At 37.1% G+C, this 17341-nt stretch overlaps 1 protein-coding gene across 2 annotated transcripts in view; it reads left to right on the top strand.

Moving 5' to 3' along the window:
* The first annotated feature begins 6631 nt into the window (after positions 1–6631).
* The window catches only part of LOC124554824, a 36391-nt gene continuing 25681 nt past the window's right edge, over positions 6632–17341 (top strand). For both annotated transcript variants that reach the window (XR_006968462.1, XM_047128486.1), the window contains exons 1-3: positions 6632–6825; positions 8288–8430; positions 9476–9575. Coding sequence is in view for 1 of the 2 variants with exons in the window: in XM_047128486.1 (XP_046984442.1) it covers positions 8344–8430; positions 9476–9575 (187 nt within the window). In the remaining variant the exon portion in view is untranslated. The remainder of the gene's footprint in view (positions 6826–8287; positions 8431–9475; positions 9576–17341) is intronic.

Raw genomic sequence — 17341 nt, 5'->3', positions numbered from 1 at the left:
AATAAGTGCATTACACGCTGTATATTAACATTCTACTACTTACTTCGGTATGTTGATAACCAAAGAAATGAATTGTTGAAATGCAACACGAACGGGCGCAGTGTATCAAACTGATCAATCAGCACATATATCGACAACAGAACAGTCGTATCGACACTGAAGCACACAACAATGACAAGCGTTCGGAAAAGGCTAGTTACTAGCGAGTAGGCGTCAGTGCTGCCATTCGTTGACAAATAATTCGCAGTAAACTTCGAGGTGTATCAATTTGAACAGCCGCGCCCGATGGAAGGTTAAGCAAGAATGTTCTATGGAATCGAAAATTCAAGTCATTAAAGTACAAGGACATAGTATACCATGTACAATGCATTATTCTTGCTGTGTGTTGAGCAGGAATCGGTAAACAAATGTAAATTTTTCTTCTTCAATATGTTTTCTAGGATAATTATAAATTTAAACAAACAAGACACGATTTCTGAAGCACATCTTGAAGCCATATTTTCAAGCCACATACACATAACATCTATATTGTTATTACATATGTGTATACCAAAGTCATACACACAAAGTTGCCTCAAACAGAATGCAAATTTGGTAGGTAATGTGGATGTTGGAAAAGAATTATACAAAACGATAGTCTGATTCTTCTTTGCAACATTCAGCTCAATACTGGCTCAGAAGATTATGAACAGCTGTGGCTTGTGTTTGATGTAGGTGAATATCCAGATGTATTATACCCTGTTGTTTGGATATCCCTACATCACACACCTTACATATATCAGTATGAGACATCTTAAATTTTTTTGTGAATGTCATATCTAATATATACCTGACGCTCTAAAAACCATCCCTTTCGATTTATTTTTTGTAATTTCAGCTACAGATTTCACAGAATGTGTATCTTTCCTTGTCAACTTCTTCCTACTATAATTGCTCTTGTACAAAGAAAAAATCTTTTTGTATGAACAATTATTCCATTTTCTAAATCAATAAACTTCGACATTTGTTTGCCATGTTTTCGTTTTTGGTTAACATAAGGAGAAGATATGTAAGCTTTGTTTTTTAATGTTTCTGCATTGTGAGACTTGTCACTGGAATCATCAATGTCATTAAACGTTTCTAGATGAATATCAGATGTTTGTGTCTTCATTCTCCTCTGGTGGTAGACAGACGCTCTCTGGATATTGCAAATACATCATAAAATTCTTCAGCATATACCCCTATTGAAACACCATTTGAATTCTTTATACAACATGTAAATAATAACTTTGATTTATTTACACAATCAAAATATGCACTATTTCTATACTCTCTGTTACATCCTCCATCATGTACAAGAATGCACAGAACAGCATTTTACAGAGTATAGTAAAGAGAATGTCCCTTTCATTCACTGTAAATGTGTGATATTTGTATCAAATGAGGTTATTTTTCATAAAATTCGCAGCACAATCGCAATGGTTACCCTGTTTTATCATTGGAACGGTTTTGATTCTTTTTCAATTAATGTGGTCTAGTCTCATGTTTATTCATACTTTTGTCTTCCTTTTCTTCCAGTAATTTTCATTTCTTGCACTTTTCTAGATTTCTCACAACTAATAGGCACAGAATCATCTCCAACATCACCCATAATACCAACACTAAAACAAACGACTGCAAGTGGATGTACTCTAGGTTACCCCTAGCTGATGTATTGTTACCTCTCACATCGAAAGATTGTTGTTCAGAGATATTCCGAATCCTTCTTTTCCTACAGTGGAAAAATAAAAGGAGATAATAATTATTCATGCATTGTGGAACAGTAAAATATTATAATAATATCCAAATATGTAAATAGTTAATTTTTAACAACTTGAGGGATAGCTCCCTCTTCTATTCTAGCACACAAATGTTTTCTCATCAGCAAACTTCATTTCTTATTTTTGTCAACTGTAAATTGATTTTAGTGCCAACATTGTCTCAAGTGGTAAAGTGGCTTGACCTATGGCAACATTGTATTGTTGGTGCAACTGTGGGCATTATATTTATGTTTATAACAGGGTGCAAATTGTGCAGTGTTTTAAAGATGAAGTGCTTTTGTTTTATATGGCTATTGTGTCATGCGATGTTTCTGTATTCCTAGCTGCTCATGGCTCATGGTAGAAGTCTGCATGCCCAGCATATTGGATTTATTCCATGAGATTTAATGACGTCAACATCTTGCTACAAAATTTCAGCTGATAACCATTCAGCATCATGGAAAGCTGTCAACATCATTTGGCTAGAAGCCTGTAATCTCTTGGAATATTCATTACGCTGGGAAAACTTCAAAAATCACAAACTGGATTTAACTGAAATCATCTTACTTGATATATTCTGTTTTCTTGTAATCTTGTGTCTGATCTTAAGAGTTTTTATGTGCTGGTAATCTTCACAACCTCTCAAAAAGGCATATTCTGAAATATAATTTATTCGTATTGCAAGTTGGGAAATAAGGTTCCAAGTTAAGAAATCGTTTCCCTTCCAAGCATCTCATATAAACTGCAACAGTGAAAACTTTGGTGCAACACCCTACTTCAAATACCTTCAGCCAACATTGCGTTTTTACTAAGTAAATCAAAAGCAACTGTACTTTTCACTTTAAATATAGTCTGCTTTTTCACTGTTAAAAATGCTTACTTACTGTGAAAACCAATTTATATACCTGTATATGCACCATATATTATTATTTGTCTAGGGACCACTTGTATAATCACAGAATAAAGCCTGGAATAGCTGCATTGTATGCTGTGCACACTGCATGATGCCATTTTATTTCCCAATTAGTTATTCCTGGTATGGTGTTCCAATTCAGTTAGAGTGCCAAAGCAAACTCAGCTTTTGGAGAATTTTTGCATGTGAAAGTCACGATATTCAGTTTATTTTGCCATCATCACAGGAAATATAAATTGCAAACATGTGTGATAACCATAGAAATAATAGTATTACGCCATTAAGAACAATGAAACCAGTGGTCATCATTATGGGTCTCAAGAACGTTGTGAAAATCAGAAAGTTCTTTCATCTAATGAAAATGTTAATGAGATATACTTCACTAAGCTTGAAAACAATCTGGACATATAACACAGCACTCTTATCTTATAGACAGTTAAGTAAAGAAGCAGATATACAGGACGCAGCACTTAAATCTGGACAAATGAAACTTTTATAAAAGTAAATTCATTAAAACACAACACATACGAAAATGAAAATCCTTTTACATATCAGCAATGGTATCTGTCAAGAGTAACATCGCTCAATGCAAACACCTTCAGCTGCAGTGACCACGCCAATCTTGCCCTGAAGCGATCGCACACACTCTTTAAAAAAGCACTGTCCATATTCGTGAATGCTGCTTTCATAGCAGTGCATAGAGATGAAACATTAGGGTGCCTCATCTTATTGGTAACTCTTTCGACTAAATTCCAAACATAGCAGTCGAGGGGGCCTGAATTCCTTTGACCAAAACATGTCAGTGTTATCCAAGAGCTAGTTTTAGACTAAGTAGCCCGTATCAGGTCCTCTTCTGCTATCCGACTCATTTTTCGCTCGCTGACATTCAATAGCGACGCCAATTTCCTTAGCAATTGCCCCAGGTCCTGCGAAATTGGTGCCTGAGCCTTTTCGATGACTGCTGCAGTTCGTGACATGCGTTTCCTCGAATGAGGTTTCCCCGCCGAGTTAGTGGAACCTTCCCCAAACTTCTCTGAAGCATTGTAATTGGCCACAATATCGTAAACAGTTTATCTCAGGTACCCAAAGAATCGAACTATTTCAATGGGCGATTACCTGTCGCGAAGACTTTCGATAATCACGGCTGTTCGGTTGTACTCCACACTTGTTTGTAGCATCTCGTCCATTTTGAGGTTTTCACAGTTTACTAGATGCCTATGGCTTTCAAGAACGCTAACCGCGACCTCTGGCGGAACTACGATACGGCGGGAAATTCAGATTGAAATTTGTCTGGGTTTATGCGCCGCACGCTGTATGTTATTTAGCCAGTGAGAGATACATGTTAAAGGAAAAAATAGGTAAAAGAATGTAAGATTTTCAATTCCCGAACTTTTTCATGCAGATTTCAGGAAAAAACCGGAAAATGATCAGGCGGACAGTTGAGGCACAAGTATGACTCTCATACAAATAAACAAGGAAATATTATTAATAGCAAAAGCAATATGGGTTTCAGACTGGTGGTGTTTAGTGCACAGAACATAAATCTTATGTAATGTACAGTACAATATTTGAGATAACAGAGTTTTGATGCATATCAAATTAAGCTAACTTGCCAGCATCAAAAGCTGTATGACACATAATGCTACAGCTCCTGTGATTATTATAATTCTACATACTGCAGTAAAGGTTTTGAAATTAAAATTTTAAGTGAAAGTGTTATTCTGCAGTATGTGGTATTTTGAAGTGTCTTTCATTCCTTGACAACTAAGGGATAATTGACCGAAACTTATCTGCTGACAACTCTGAGGTGTTATTCCCTGTCGTTTTGTCAGTTAGTATACCAGTGACTTTAACCACATAATCCGCAGGCAAGATTCACAAAAGCTGTTTCATAAAAAATTGAGTCCATTGCACTGTGGGATCTTGTACATATAACAGCGTCTGGAGAATGTCAGAAATATAAATGTTGTAAAAATTTTGGAACCCATTTCTTGCAAACTATAAAAACCACACTGTAGCAGATTTTCAAATAGACCCTTACAATTACAACTGCAGGCTGTGTATGGTATTTTGTGCTTAAGGAAACAAGCCATAAATATATTTTATCATATATACAATTTTATTCTTTCTGTAACAATGTCATTTTAAAATCAAAGTGTGTGAAATTCATTGAGCTGCCCCACAAAAGGAGTGCAGTACATGACATAAAATATGTAGCATGTACTGTAGATTAAACCATAATTTCACTACTTTGTGTTTTCATTTTTATAAGGAGAACTGTATAGTAACAAATATCCAGAGGAATGGAGCTATTTTGAAAAAGTACTCTGTGCACTAGCAGTTTATTCTTGTGCGCTTGAAAATTATATGTGTGCAAGGGCAAGTTACACAGTGGATTCTTGGACTAAAACTTGTCCTGCTGGTTGTCGCCTTGTCACTATCAATCTAGCCTAAATCTCCAAGAAACAGTACGAAATCTGCAGAAGAAATATCTGAAATTCAGAAGCAGCTGATTCATTGATGGAAAAGTCATTTCTGAAGGGAAAATTATATGAGACAACCAGCTGACAATTTAATTTTTTATGTAGGTCAGCATCAGTCATAGTCATTATAGGAAACACTGCCAATTCATTGATTTGGATCAGTATTGGAACACATATAATTCAGGACACATGTACACATGTAAAAAAATATAGTCCATATGGTTCATAATATATAACCCTAACAGCAGTAGGGCTGAAAGTAATGCAAGGTGAGATACAGTTTTGTTTCTTTTCAGCATTAATGAGCCTGTCGTTGTAATACTTCCACAAAATAAGAGAAGGTTGTTCCAATACTGTTGACTTCTTAATAGAAAGTATGACCTGTAAAGGGAATAACATTATCTGCTATCAAAATATTGTCACTATGGGAACATCAGAAACTACCTTTATCATTAGCGAGGTCAGAAAAGAGGCCGGAATATTCTGTCCAACTGTAAGTATCCACAAAGGAGGGCTGTTTTAGTATTGCTTAGGCCTATGTAGCATGATTTTTCTAAATTAAAACGAATGGTGACAACATCTCAGTTTATCTCTTCTCATTTTGCCGGGAACTAATTTTGAAAAATCTCATCATTAATGTAAAGTTGTGTAGCTATTTTTGACTACTCGTCGAACTTAATACGACAGCTAAGCGTTATTTCGAACTAGTACAACGCGTTTCCAGAGTTTGTGAAGCTACCCCTAGGCACTGTAAACCACAAATAATTTTTGTTTTCGAATATGTTGCCTATTTTGTGGAAGAACACTCATGGAAAAATATCCAAGCTGTCATGAAACATTTTCAGAGTTCCACTAAAACAAAGCAAAGAATAAATAAACATTGAGAAGAGACAGAAGCTCAAAATCTACTACTGTAACATGTGTGGACGCTTTGAAAATAGGTTAACCTCCTTTGTTACCACATGATGTCGCTAGAGACCAGTTCATACTAGATAGAATGGAACGGACGGCCTGCCAATGTTACCATCAATTAGTGACGGTTCACACTAGGCGGAAAATCAGCACGACATCAATTCACTTCGCCCAATGCCGAACTGTGAAAGTGAGGTTATGAGACACCATCCATAACACAAATAGGTGAAATATAGTATAAAAACTAAGAACTATAAAGCCTATTACCGGTCAAAGCAAACTTTATAACGGATTTTCTTGATCGGTTTTGTACGGCAAATTGCTGGGAAATGAAACATTTGAAAACACAGGCATTTATTTTCTGGCGGAAATATACACATCAAACAGTATTTATAAGAGAATACATAGAGCCCGGTTAGCAAATCTATTACGTTTTTTCCTACTTAGCAAATAACGTCTTACAAAACTGTATTTTTCACCTTCAATTGAGCTGACTCGATAGAAATCAGCGATTATATTTCTATCTACACGCGCAGTTTCGCATATACTACTTCTCTGGTGTTTACGTCGTCGGAATGCTTGAATCCGTTAGGCCAGGGCGTTGCCTTGTTTTGTTGATTTCTGTTGTTAAGACAATGTTGAGATGAATAAAATTATTTGGATGGATCGTGGAGCCAGCTGATGAGTGAAAAATTGCTACGAGTGTGTCTATTGCCGCTGTCTGTTATACTGAGGGGAGGTTTGTTAACACAAATTGAGACATCGGATAACTTCTGAAAAAATTCAAAATATGCCTGACAATCCACAATAATGATGTTGAAATGCACTGAATGCTGAAATCTTTATTTCTGTTTCCAAAACAACGTGAATTATAATGTTCGTCTACAATTAGAATAATGTTGGCCGATTGAAATATATATGTGGAAGAGGTTATTATGCACGTTCATGAAAATACCATCATTGCTTGACATTACAAGAGTTGTTACACGTTGCACTCCGTTCTTCAGTGTCATTTGCTATTCCTTTAAATGGCCATTGCGAAATCTCTCCTTCATCTGAAAGTAATCTTGTGTATTTGTGTAAAGTGGCAGTGATTTTTTAAAATATTTTTGTACTTTGAGATATCTAATTAAGGCTATGGATTTTTTTGAACTAAAAGAGTGAAGTTCTGTTTCTACTGACCTTACGTGTATAATCCTACTCATTACTCCAGTGACAAAAGATACAGGCATGTATTTTATTTATTAGCGGTTCGTGTTGGCAGAAGTTGTCAAGCCACTATAGCTTTATGAGATACGTTGTGGTAGTATGTTGTTTTTCACGGTTGTCACGGCACTTTAGCTTTATGAAATACGTTGTGATAGTATGTTCTTCACGATTGTTGGCTTACACGCGTGGATCTGCCTGCCTAAGGTACCATGTATTTGTGTTTGTAAATGTGCACCTTGCGCGGGGTAGAGAGATGCAGGTGCACCTTGCGGCAGCTGGCCCACAGATATGTTTACATCTGTGGGTAATAGGGAACCAGTTCATATTGACAAATCGATTCGAATTAGGGTTGAAGTACTGGAGACATGTAAGGTACACCGTTCACATGCTTATATTCAAGATTGCGTTGACGAAAGTGTTAAAGTAAATTATGTTCGTCGTCATTGTTTGACATATCTTACATTCACTACCTAATAACAAACTTATATTGTGCCTTGTGTAGTATGCGAGTACTACAGTGCGAAGTAATTTGAACCTTCGATTAGAATCACCTTAAGACAGAAGGCTATTTTAGCCCGACGGCGGAGCGTTAATTTTTAAGTTCTAGGATCACCATTACGACAATTTATGGGCACGGTATACCAAAAATTCTAGAAGTAACGTGAGTAAAGTAATGTAGTTGGAGCGGTACATTGTACCCCGCCTGCAAAAGTGCACTTGAATTTTATGTAGTTTGGCAATATTCAGTATAGGCGTTTATGCAATAGTTAATAGATAAGAGTTAATTGCCAGTCTACTGTAGTTTACGTAGTTGTTTCATCTGTGACATCATGTTGTTTAAACTTCATTCTTGCTTTGCATACAGTGCTTTGTAATCAGTGCGTAGAATGTTATTTTTGATTATCATGGAAGTATTAAACTACCCCATAAACTTAGATATCAAATTCATGCATGATATAAAAAAAAACATTATTTTTCTATTTTATCACCAGCTGCTGCCTTTGTGTTGCTGTCAAATCCTGATATCCCTTGAATATTTGGAACAAGAATGGTTGCCATAAGATCATGTTGGTCTCCTTGCATATGGAACAGCAATGTCAAAGTTGGAACCTACATGGTTGCAGCTTATACTGCAGTAAGTGTTTGACTCATAGATGCTGTGACACATTTTTCATGTATTGATCTAATTTGTATTTTTGATCAAAGTGGAATTTGCCATGGATAAATTCATTATGGACAGAAATTTTAAGCTGTAATCTATGATGTGGATAGACATCTGTACTTGTCAGAAAAAGGAAATGAACTTATTCATTTGTTCACAGTGTGTCCATTTTATTATAACAGTTACTGCTCATTGTTTGTTGAGGTAAATGCTTCTTGGACCTCAAAGCTAGCATTTTGGAAGACATACAGAAGTCTCATTGTAGTGCATATAACAACTGAATAAGAGCATACCTGGGACAGTTGTAATGCACTGTGTGGAATTCAAATTATGTTAAAATTATATTACTTGAAGCTAAGTAGTGTTTTCTCACTAAAAGCAGAATAATGTCTGTAGAAGAAAAATATGTATGGTGATATGGATTTATGTGGTGGCATAGTTTTTGTGTATGTGCAATGTTCTCTACATTAGTTGCCATGTAGTGGATGGGAGTTGTCAAATGTTTATGAAATATTCTTGGTCATAAAGTTCTAGTTGTTTAAAATCATTGGGATCACTTTTAATATCTAGTCCCTTTTGATTTCGCTGTGTACATTTATTGAACAAAAGCACTCAGATTACTATCTTAAACTTATGTGTCACTGTGAAAAACATTCATTTGTCCAAACTGGAGAGATTCTGAGTCTGTCCCTGTTTTTTGTACTTTAAACGTTACTTGCTTTCCAAGAGATCATACAATAGAAAATTTATGTTCGACTGTTGAGATTTTTTTATGCTTGTGATGAGCACTATAGTCATAGGATGGCAGTGCACATACATAGCTCTATACTGATGAAGTAAGGTGTAAATTATGTTTCTTCAAGACACATTAAAAAATGTGAAGCGATCTATAACAATACCCACAGACTGTAATGACGTGTTTACACGATTTAAATTAAGTTGTGCATAATGAGTTTTCGCTTTAGATATGTTATCAAAAGTAACTGTTCAAGTGTACTGATATGGTTTCTGTTTCCAGTCCTTCAGTGTTGTCCTAATTACACTGATTGCATATATGATGAGTGGTGGGGAATCAACCCAGCTATATTCACCATTATTTGAGACGGATGTCAGAGGATGTAAGTTAATATGATATTATAAGTATTACAAACATCTTTATAACAACAAATTAGGTCACTCAATAATTTCGTACAGGGTGTCCGCATTAAACATATAATATAAAAAGGTAGTTACTTGAGACATAATTGAGATATTTGTTGACAGTTTTCTTCTACAAGTATGCTATCTCAAAAGGTATTGTTTAGTATTTTATCCATCCTCAGCAATTGTAGTTGTATGTAATGAAATAATAAGCAACCATTTGCATAAAAGAAATTTAATTTCTGTACTGGTTTCATGCACTTAGTGACCTCCTTCAGAAGGTTACACGTATCATATTATTTGCGAGTGTCAGTACTAAAGTGCATGCAGCACAATGGTGTGGTCCTGAAAAATATATGCAGGAGCAATAAGTAATACAATACTGAATCCATTAATACAATATTTTAAGAGCATGATATTTTTGTTTCACTTCTTTGTACTAGTTTTATGCAAACACCAAACTACATGTAGGCATCTAAGAGCTCTTATTGTATTAATAGGTTCAGTATTGTAATATTTATTGCCCCTGCATATATTTTTTAGAATCATGGCATTGTGCTGTATGCACTTTATTTGATATCCACAAGTAATGCGATAGGCATAGCCTTCTGAAAAAAGGCTCTAAGCGCCCGAAACTGGTAAAAAAAATTAAATTTCTTTTATGTTTCTTATTTTATTACAATATATTGTGTGTTTGCTTGCAGCAGTTGGTAACTGCTTTGTTTGTGTGAACGCTCATTAGTATCCATATGGACTCCACAGCAGGTGTTATATGTGGTTTCTCTGGGGGAGCTAAAGTCTTTTTACACTGGTACGTCGTGACATGATATTTCAAGAAGATGGCGCACCATACCATTTTGCGAACATTGTGAGGTATTTATTGAATTGTGGGTTCCAGGATTGTTGGAATGGGAGAGGTAGTCCATTGACTGCTTGGTCCCCTAGAAGTCCAGATATTACCCCAGTTGATGTTTTTCTGTTGAGGGTTTGTCAAGAATGAAATGTACCAGATCACATTTCATAATATACCAGACCTGCACCATCATGTATGTTTCACCTGCAGTGCTGCAACACCTTTGGAGAGAATTGGAATACAGATTACATGTGTCTCACACTACTATTGGTCTGCATATCAGGGTGTATTAGATATGTTAAACAAGATTTTGAGTTCCCATACTTGTAGGCACATACTGTCAATAAATACATCAATTAATTCTCAAGTTATTATGTTTTATATTGTTATATGTATAATGCGGGCACCTTGTATTTAGCTATAATCACATGTAGATAAGCTAAAGTCAGCGTTGTATTTGTGAAGGTACTGTTTTGAAAAATAGTATCCTTCTGTGCTTTAATATTTATGTGAACGTAAGTGCTTGAAAACATTGTAGACGCTAGAAGTTAATGAATAAGAACTGCCTCTGTAAGGTCCTTTTTTTAACTTTTAAGGTACTTTGGAACTCATTAGATGTATTAAAACTGAGTGAAGACAATTATGATACCCTTGCTTCCATACAAACAGTGTATTGCCATGACATTTTCCTGCTGGGATTGAAGGTGATGCATAATTAGTTAGTGGGTAATGTGTATTTAAATCTGTTGGTAAATCAAAGAAGTTAGCAATACTTCATGGGGTTCTTGAGGCTGCTATTACGTTCTTGTGAATAGCTGCACTTGGGATGTGCATGAGCTGCTGTGGTTGTGTGTCAAGATGAGGGGATCACACAAAGTGTCAGCATTGTCTTTGAAGAGTTCAGCATCATGGCTCACCTTGTACAATGAGTGTATGAGGATGTCACACTAACGGCAACTAGCATTAAGTAGTTTTTATTGCACTTTTTGAGTCATTGTGTGACTCTTTTGTGTCACCTGGAGTCTAATTATCCACTGTATATAGCAACAGCTATACAAGGTAGTGGAGAGATTTATGTGATAGGGGACCATGTTTACCTAGCAAGAGCTTACCACTTCTTCCTTTCGCTCATCCTCACAAAACATGCCCAGGGCTTGTGCCCCAGCTGCCATACCCTAATTGACTGCTTGCACCTTTGGTGGTCAAAGAAAAATAAGTGCCGGTTTTTTGGTATGATTAGTTTAGTGAATTGATTATGTGATGACTGTCTGTAAGACAAAACATGTTGCTTTCTGAACAACGCAGTATGGCCTCTCACCATTGTGCATCATCCATAAATTCACCCCGTGTCCATGGTATGATCACTTTCTGAATTGCCCATTGTAATAGTGTACACATCTTGTCACCATACTAGCGCTGAATTGACTTCTCATACAGAAACCTCACCCATGCTGCGAGACAGCTAAAAACATAAAACATTGCTATGTGAGAGCACATCATATGCAATAGTGAGTAGCTCGTTATAGTCAGTGAACAGTGGGCTTACAGTTTTTTAAGGAATCTGTAAAGTGTTAGGATAAGTTACAGAGGGTGAAGAAAAATTCACGCACTCATACTTTGCAGCACGATTCCTCGTGTACAAGCAATACATAAATGTCTCTTGTAAAGTTTCGTCCTCTGCATGTTTCTGGCAGTAAATGGATGTCACAGATTAGCTATCTGGCATCACTGTAATCACATGTCAGCCTCTGTCAGCATATAGTAGTAGTGCTGTGCAGTTGGTGTAGTGCATAGCATTTTGGGTTACTATGCAGGGGGTCAATGGTTCGATTCTGGATCGACACACATTTGTTTTTATTTGCTGAATGTAGTCTTTGTGGTATGGTATCTGAGGTCTTAATCGTCATACAGCGATTACAGTTTGTCTTCTACAAAACATTTTCACTTATGTACTATGAACACAGAAATGTAAGTACAGTTGATATCATTGCTCAGCTTTTAAAGAAGTCTTTTGCATGTCGTGGGCGCAAATTATTTCGCACCACTGTGTCTACTAGATTCCAAACTTGTTTTCTGTGTACTCTCCCACAGTGGTTCCACCGATTAGTATGAACTGTTATTCTTGCCACATTCCAGTCCATTACATTTCGTTAGGGCCTTACATCACCAGTAGGGCTAGCAACATGTTTTCAAATAATTTTCAAACTCATTTACCATGTGTGTGTATTGTTACCATCGAACCACTAATTATGCCTTTCAACATTGATTCTGATAACCACTTGCTGTTTTTTATCTCCATGTGTTACTATCATTGTCGTCATTATTATAATTGATGGAAATGTAGAAACATCATGTCCATTACAATTAGGGAAACAGTGTGATTAGAAAAAAAGCACATTTCACAATTAGCAGTGTCTGGATGAATCTGCAGAACAGAGGCTGTAAGAGAAGCGATGCGTGTAAATTGGAACAGCCTGCTGCAAATAATGACGTGTTTATGCTGTATGCACTGTTCACCAGATAGGAACTAGTAGCTAGTGGAGTAATGCGCCTGTGACAGACTCCATGTGTATTCGTACACATCTCGTATTTTCTTCTTGTGTTATTCTAAAACAGTGTGGCAGGTGTATGGCATACACAAACAATGAATATGTGGATATGCTTCTGGTCCATTATGCAGCTAATAACCGGGTTAGTGTTGCTGCTCGTAAATATGTTCCTAGGTGTACTGGTCAAAGTTGTCCAGATAAAAATGTGTTTCATCATCTGGAGCTTCGTCTTTGGGAGACAGGTTCTCTCCTTCCACTATCACGTGATAGAGGTCGTCCATGGACTCGCCGTACTCCAGCTACTGAGGAAGCTATTCTGTAGGTTGAATATCAAGAATGCCAGCAAAGTACACATAGTGTAGCAAGGTAGCTGCGTGTCTCGCAGTGCACAGTTGTTGATGTGCTGTACAAGCATAAGTTGCACCCTTATTATTCTTTAATGCAATACCTGTATGCTGTCTGCAGATGACCTGTAAGTCCTCTGAATTTTTTTCCTGGGGGGACACTTGAAGGAGCAAAAGTATAATACTCCATCGGGGCATGTGGAATAACTGGTAGCACATGTTCATATTGCTCTTGTATCTTTGGATGCAGCCATGTTGTGAAGAGATCACAGCTGTGTGACACAGCGGGTCGTGCAATGTTCGGAGCTGCAGGGGGATAGCGTTGAGCATCTGCTCTGAGGGCAGTGTATTCTTTTGTGAATATCATGTGGTCGTTAGTATGGAAATTATTCATCAGATTACCTTCCACTAGGAATGTGGGTGCACTCAGCGACTGTGATATGATTTACAGATGATAGAGCACAGCAGTCCCTTTTTGCACGTTTTATTTGGCAAATCTAGATTTCATAATATCAATGCATGTTAGTTCCCTGTTGTTCGGACGTCTGTTACAGTTCTTTCAAGAGTAGTCTTGAAAGAAAGGTGACGCTCGAACAACAGGGGACTGACATGCATTGATACTATGAAATAATGCATTGATAATGACTAGGCACTAGCCAAAATCTAAATTTGCCAAGTAAAACCTGCAAAAAATGATGACTGACTGCTGTGCTCTGTCATTTGTAAATGGAAATTATTATTGTCATAGGTTGCTAATGTATTACATCTGAGTGGATGTATGGCATGTAGTATAAATGACTAGTAGATGTTGAGTGCAATCATCTTTAGCATCTCAAAATTGTTGTTGTTTTTGTAATTGTTTTATCGTGTGACTGGTCATTTGTTTCAGCTATCCAATTATGACTTCTCTGATCATGTTTTTGTTATGTTCACTGTTGCAAGTCACTGTACTATGTCAATGTTGGATATGTGTGGCTTAAGAAATGGTGTATTCTACAGTATTATATGGCAGAATGAAAATGGCAAATGAAAACAAATGTGCTTCGAACAGAATCGAACCCCCAACCTCATAAACAATACCAGCTGCACAGCACTATGCCTATATGCTGACACCATGAATGTGATTACAGTGTGACTGCCAATCTGTAATACCCATTTACTGCCAAAAATATGTGCAGGATGAAATTTTGTGACAGGCATTTTTGTATTGCAAGTATGTGAGGAATCGTGCTGTGATGTCAATGTGTGTGAATTTTTCTCTGCCCTATATAACAAGTAATCACCTGTATATGAAATGATTATCATAAGAGTTGAAAACATTCATGCTCCAGTAAAACTTCTTTGGCACTGAGAATTCAGTTGAGGAGAAATATAGGGAAAAGTGAATTAAATCCCTCCCCCCTTCAACAGTGGACCTTACTGTTGGTTGGTTGGTTTGTGGGATTAAAGGGACCAGACTGCGACGGTCATCGGTCCCTCTTACTGTTGGTGATATGGCTTGTGTGCCTCAGTGATTGAAATTGCTGTACCATAGATGGATATCTGTTGAGAAGCCAGACAAATATGTGTTTCCTGAAAAGGGGCAGCAGCCTTTTTAGTAGTTGCAAGGACAACAGTCTGGATGATTGACTGATCTGGCCTTTAACATCAGCCAGAACGGCCTTGCTGTACTGGTAATGTGAACAACTGAAAGGAAGAGGAAACTACTGCTGCAGTTTTTCCCCAGGGCATGCAGCTCTACTGTATGGTTAAATGATAATGGCCTCTTCCTGGGTAAAATATTACAGAGGTAGAATTATCCCCCTTTCAGACCTCCATGTGGGGACTACTCAGGAGGATGTCACCAGGAGAAACAAAACTGGCATTCTACAGATTGAAGGATGGAATGTCAGATTCCTTATTGGGCAGATAGGTTAGAAAATTTCAAAAGAAAAATGGATAGGTTGAAATTACATATAGTGGGAATTAGTGAAGTTTGGTGGCAGGAGGAACAGGACTTCTGGTCTGGGAAATACAATTTTATAAATACAAAATCAAATAGCGGTAATGCAGAAATAATTTTAGTATTGAATAAGAAAATATTAATGCAAGTTAGTTACTATGAACAGCATACCTAACACATTATTGAAGGCAAGAGGGACACAAACTTGTTGAATATGTGGAAGAGACTTGGAGATACCAGAAGGTTTCAGATTGATTATATTATGGTAAGACAGAAATTTCGGATCTAGATTTTAAATTGCAAGATATTTTCAGGGGCAGATGTGGACCCTGATGACAATTTATTGGTTATGCACTGTAGATTAAAACTGAAGATATTGGAAAAAGGTTGGAAATAAAGGAGCTGGCACCTGGATAAGTTGAAAGAACCAGAGTTTGTTCAGAGTTTCAGAGGTAGCATTTGGCAACAGCTGACCAGAACAGGAAAAGGAATACGGTAGGTGATGAATGGGTAGCTTTTAAGAGATGAAATAGTGAAAACAGCAGAGGATCAGATAGGTAGAAAGACAAGGCCTAGTAGAAATCCTTTGCGGGTGAAAGGTGGTACAAATGTCTAAATAATTAGATTGACAGGAAATGCATGCTGGCTAAGCAGGAATGGCCAGAGGACAAATGTAAAGATTTAGAAGCCTGTTTCAATAGGGGAAAGATAGATGCTGCCTACAGGAAAATCAAAGGGGCCATTCAAAAAAATAGAAGTAGCTGTGTGCATATAAAGAATTCAGATGGAAAACCAGTCCTAAGCAAAGAAGGGAAAGATGAAAGGTGGAAGGAGGATCTGCAGTGTCTGTACAAGAGAGATGAACTTGACAGCACTATTAAAGAAATGGAAGAGGATGTAGATGAAAATGAGATGGGAGCTATGATACTGCAAGAATAATTTGACAAAGCACTGAGAGACCTAAGTTGCAACAAAGTCATTGGAGTAGATGGCATTCCATCAGAACTAATGATAACTTAGGAGAGCCAGTCATGTCAAAACTTCCATCTTGTGTGCAAGATATATGAGACAGGTTAAATATCCTCAGACTTTAAAGAAGAATGCAGTATTCCAATTCCAGAGAGAGCAGCTGCTGACAGGTGTGAACATTACCAAAATACCTGTTTAATAAGTCAGGTTGCAAAATACAAACACGAATTCTTTACAGAACAGAAAAATTGGTAGAAGTCAACCTCGGGGAAGATCAGTTTGAATTCTGGAGAAATGTAGGAACACACAAGGCGATACTGAGCCTATGCCTTATCTTGGAAGATGGGTTAAGGAAAGGCTAACCTATGTTTATAACATTTGTAGACCTAGGGAAAGATTTTGACAGTGTTGACTGGAATACTCTCCTTGAAATTCTGAAGGGAGCAGGGGTAAAATACAGGGAGTGAAAGGCTATTTGAAACTTTACAGAATCTGGACAGCCGTTACGAGTTGAGGGACATGAAAGGGTAGCAGTGGTTAAGAATGGAGTGAGACAGGGTTGTAGCCTATTCCTGATGTTGTCCCATCTGTACATTGACATTGAGCAAGCAATAAATGATTCCAAAGAAAAATTTCGAAGTTCAGGGAGAAGAAATAAAAACTTCGAGGTTGGGCAATGACAACATAATTCTGACAGAGGCGCAAAGGACTTGGAAGAGCAGTTGAACAGAATGGACAGTGTCTTGAAAGGAGGATATAAGGTGAACATCAACAAAAGCAAAACACTGATAATGGAATATTGTCACATTAAATCAGGTAACACTGAGAGAATTAGCTTAGGGCCGAGGCACTTGAAAGTAGTACACAAGTTTTGCTGTTTGGCCAGCAAAATAACTGCTTATGGCCAAAATAGAGAGTACGTAAAACATAGACTGCTAATGCCAAGAAAAATGTTTCTGAAGAAGAGAAATTTAACATTGAATATAGAATTAAGTGTTACAAAGCTTTTCTGAAAGTGTTTGTATAGTGTGTAGCCATGTGTGGAAGTGTAACATGGATGATAAAACTGTTCAGTCAGTAAGAGAAT

Source organism: Schistocerca americana, chromosome X (genome assembly GCF_021461395.2).
Source record: "Schistocerca americana isolate TAMUIC-IGC-003095 chromosome X, iqSchAmer2.1, whole genome shotgun sequence".
In the NCBI taxonomy this organism is placed as follows: domain Eukaryota; kingdom Metazoa; phylum Arthropoda; class Insecta; order Orthoptera; family Acrididae; genus Schistocerca; species Schistocerca americana.
The sequence above is the reverse complement of the archived record's forward strand: the minus strand, read 5'-3'. Positions and strand labels throughout refer to the sequence as shown.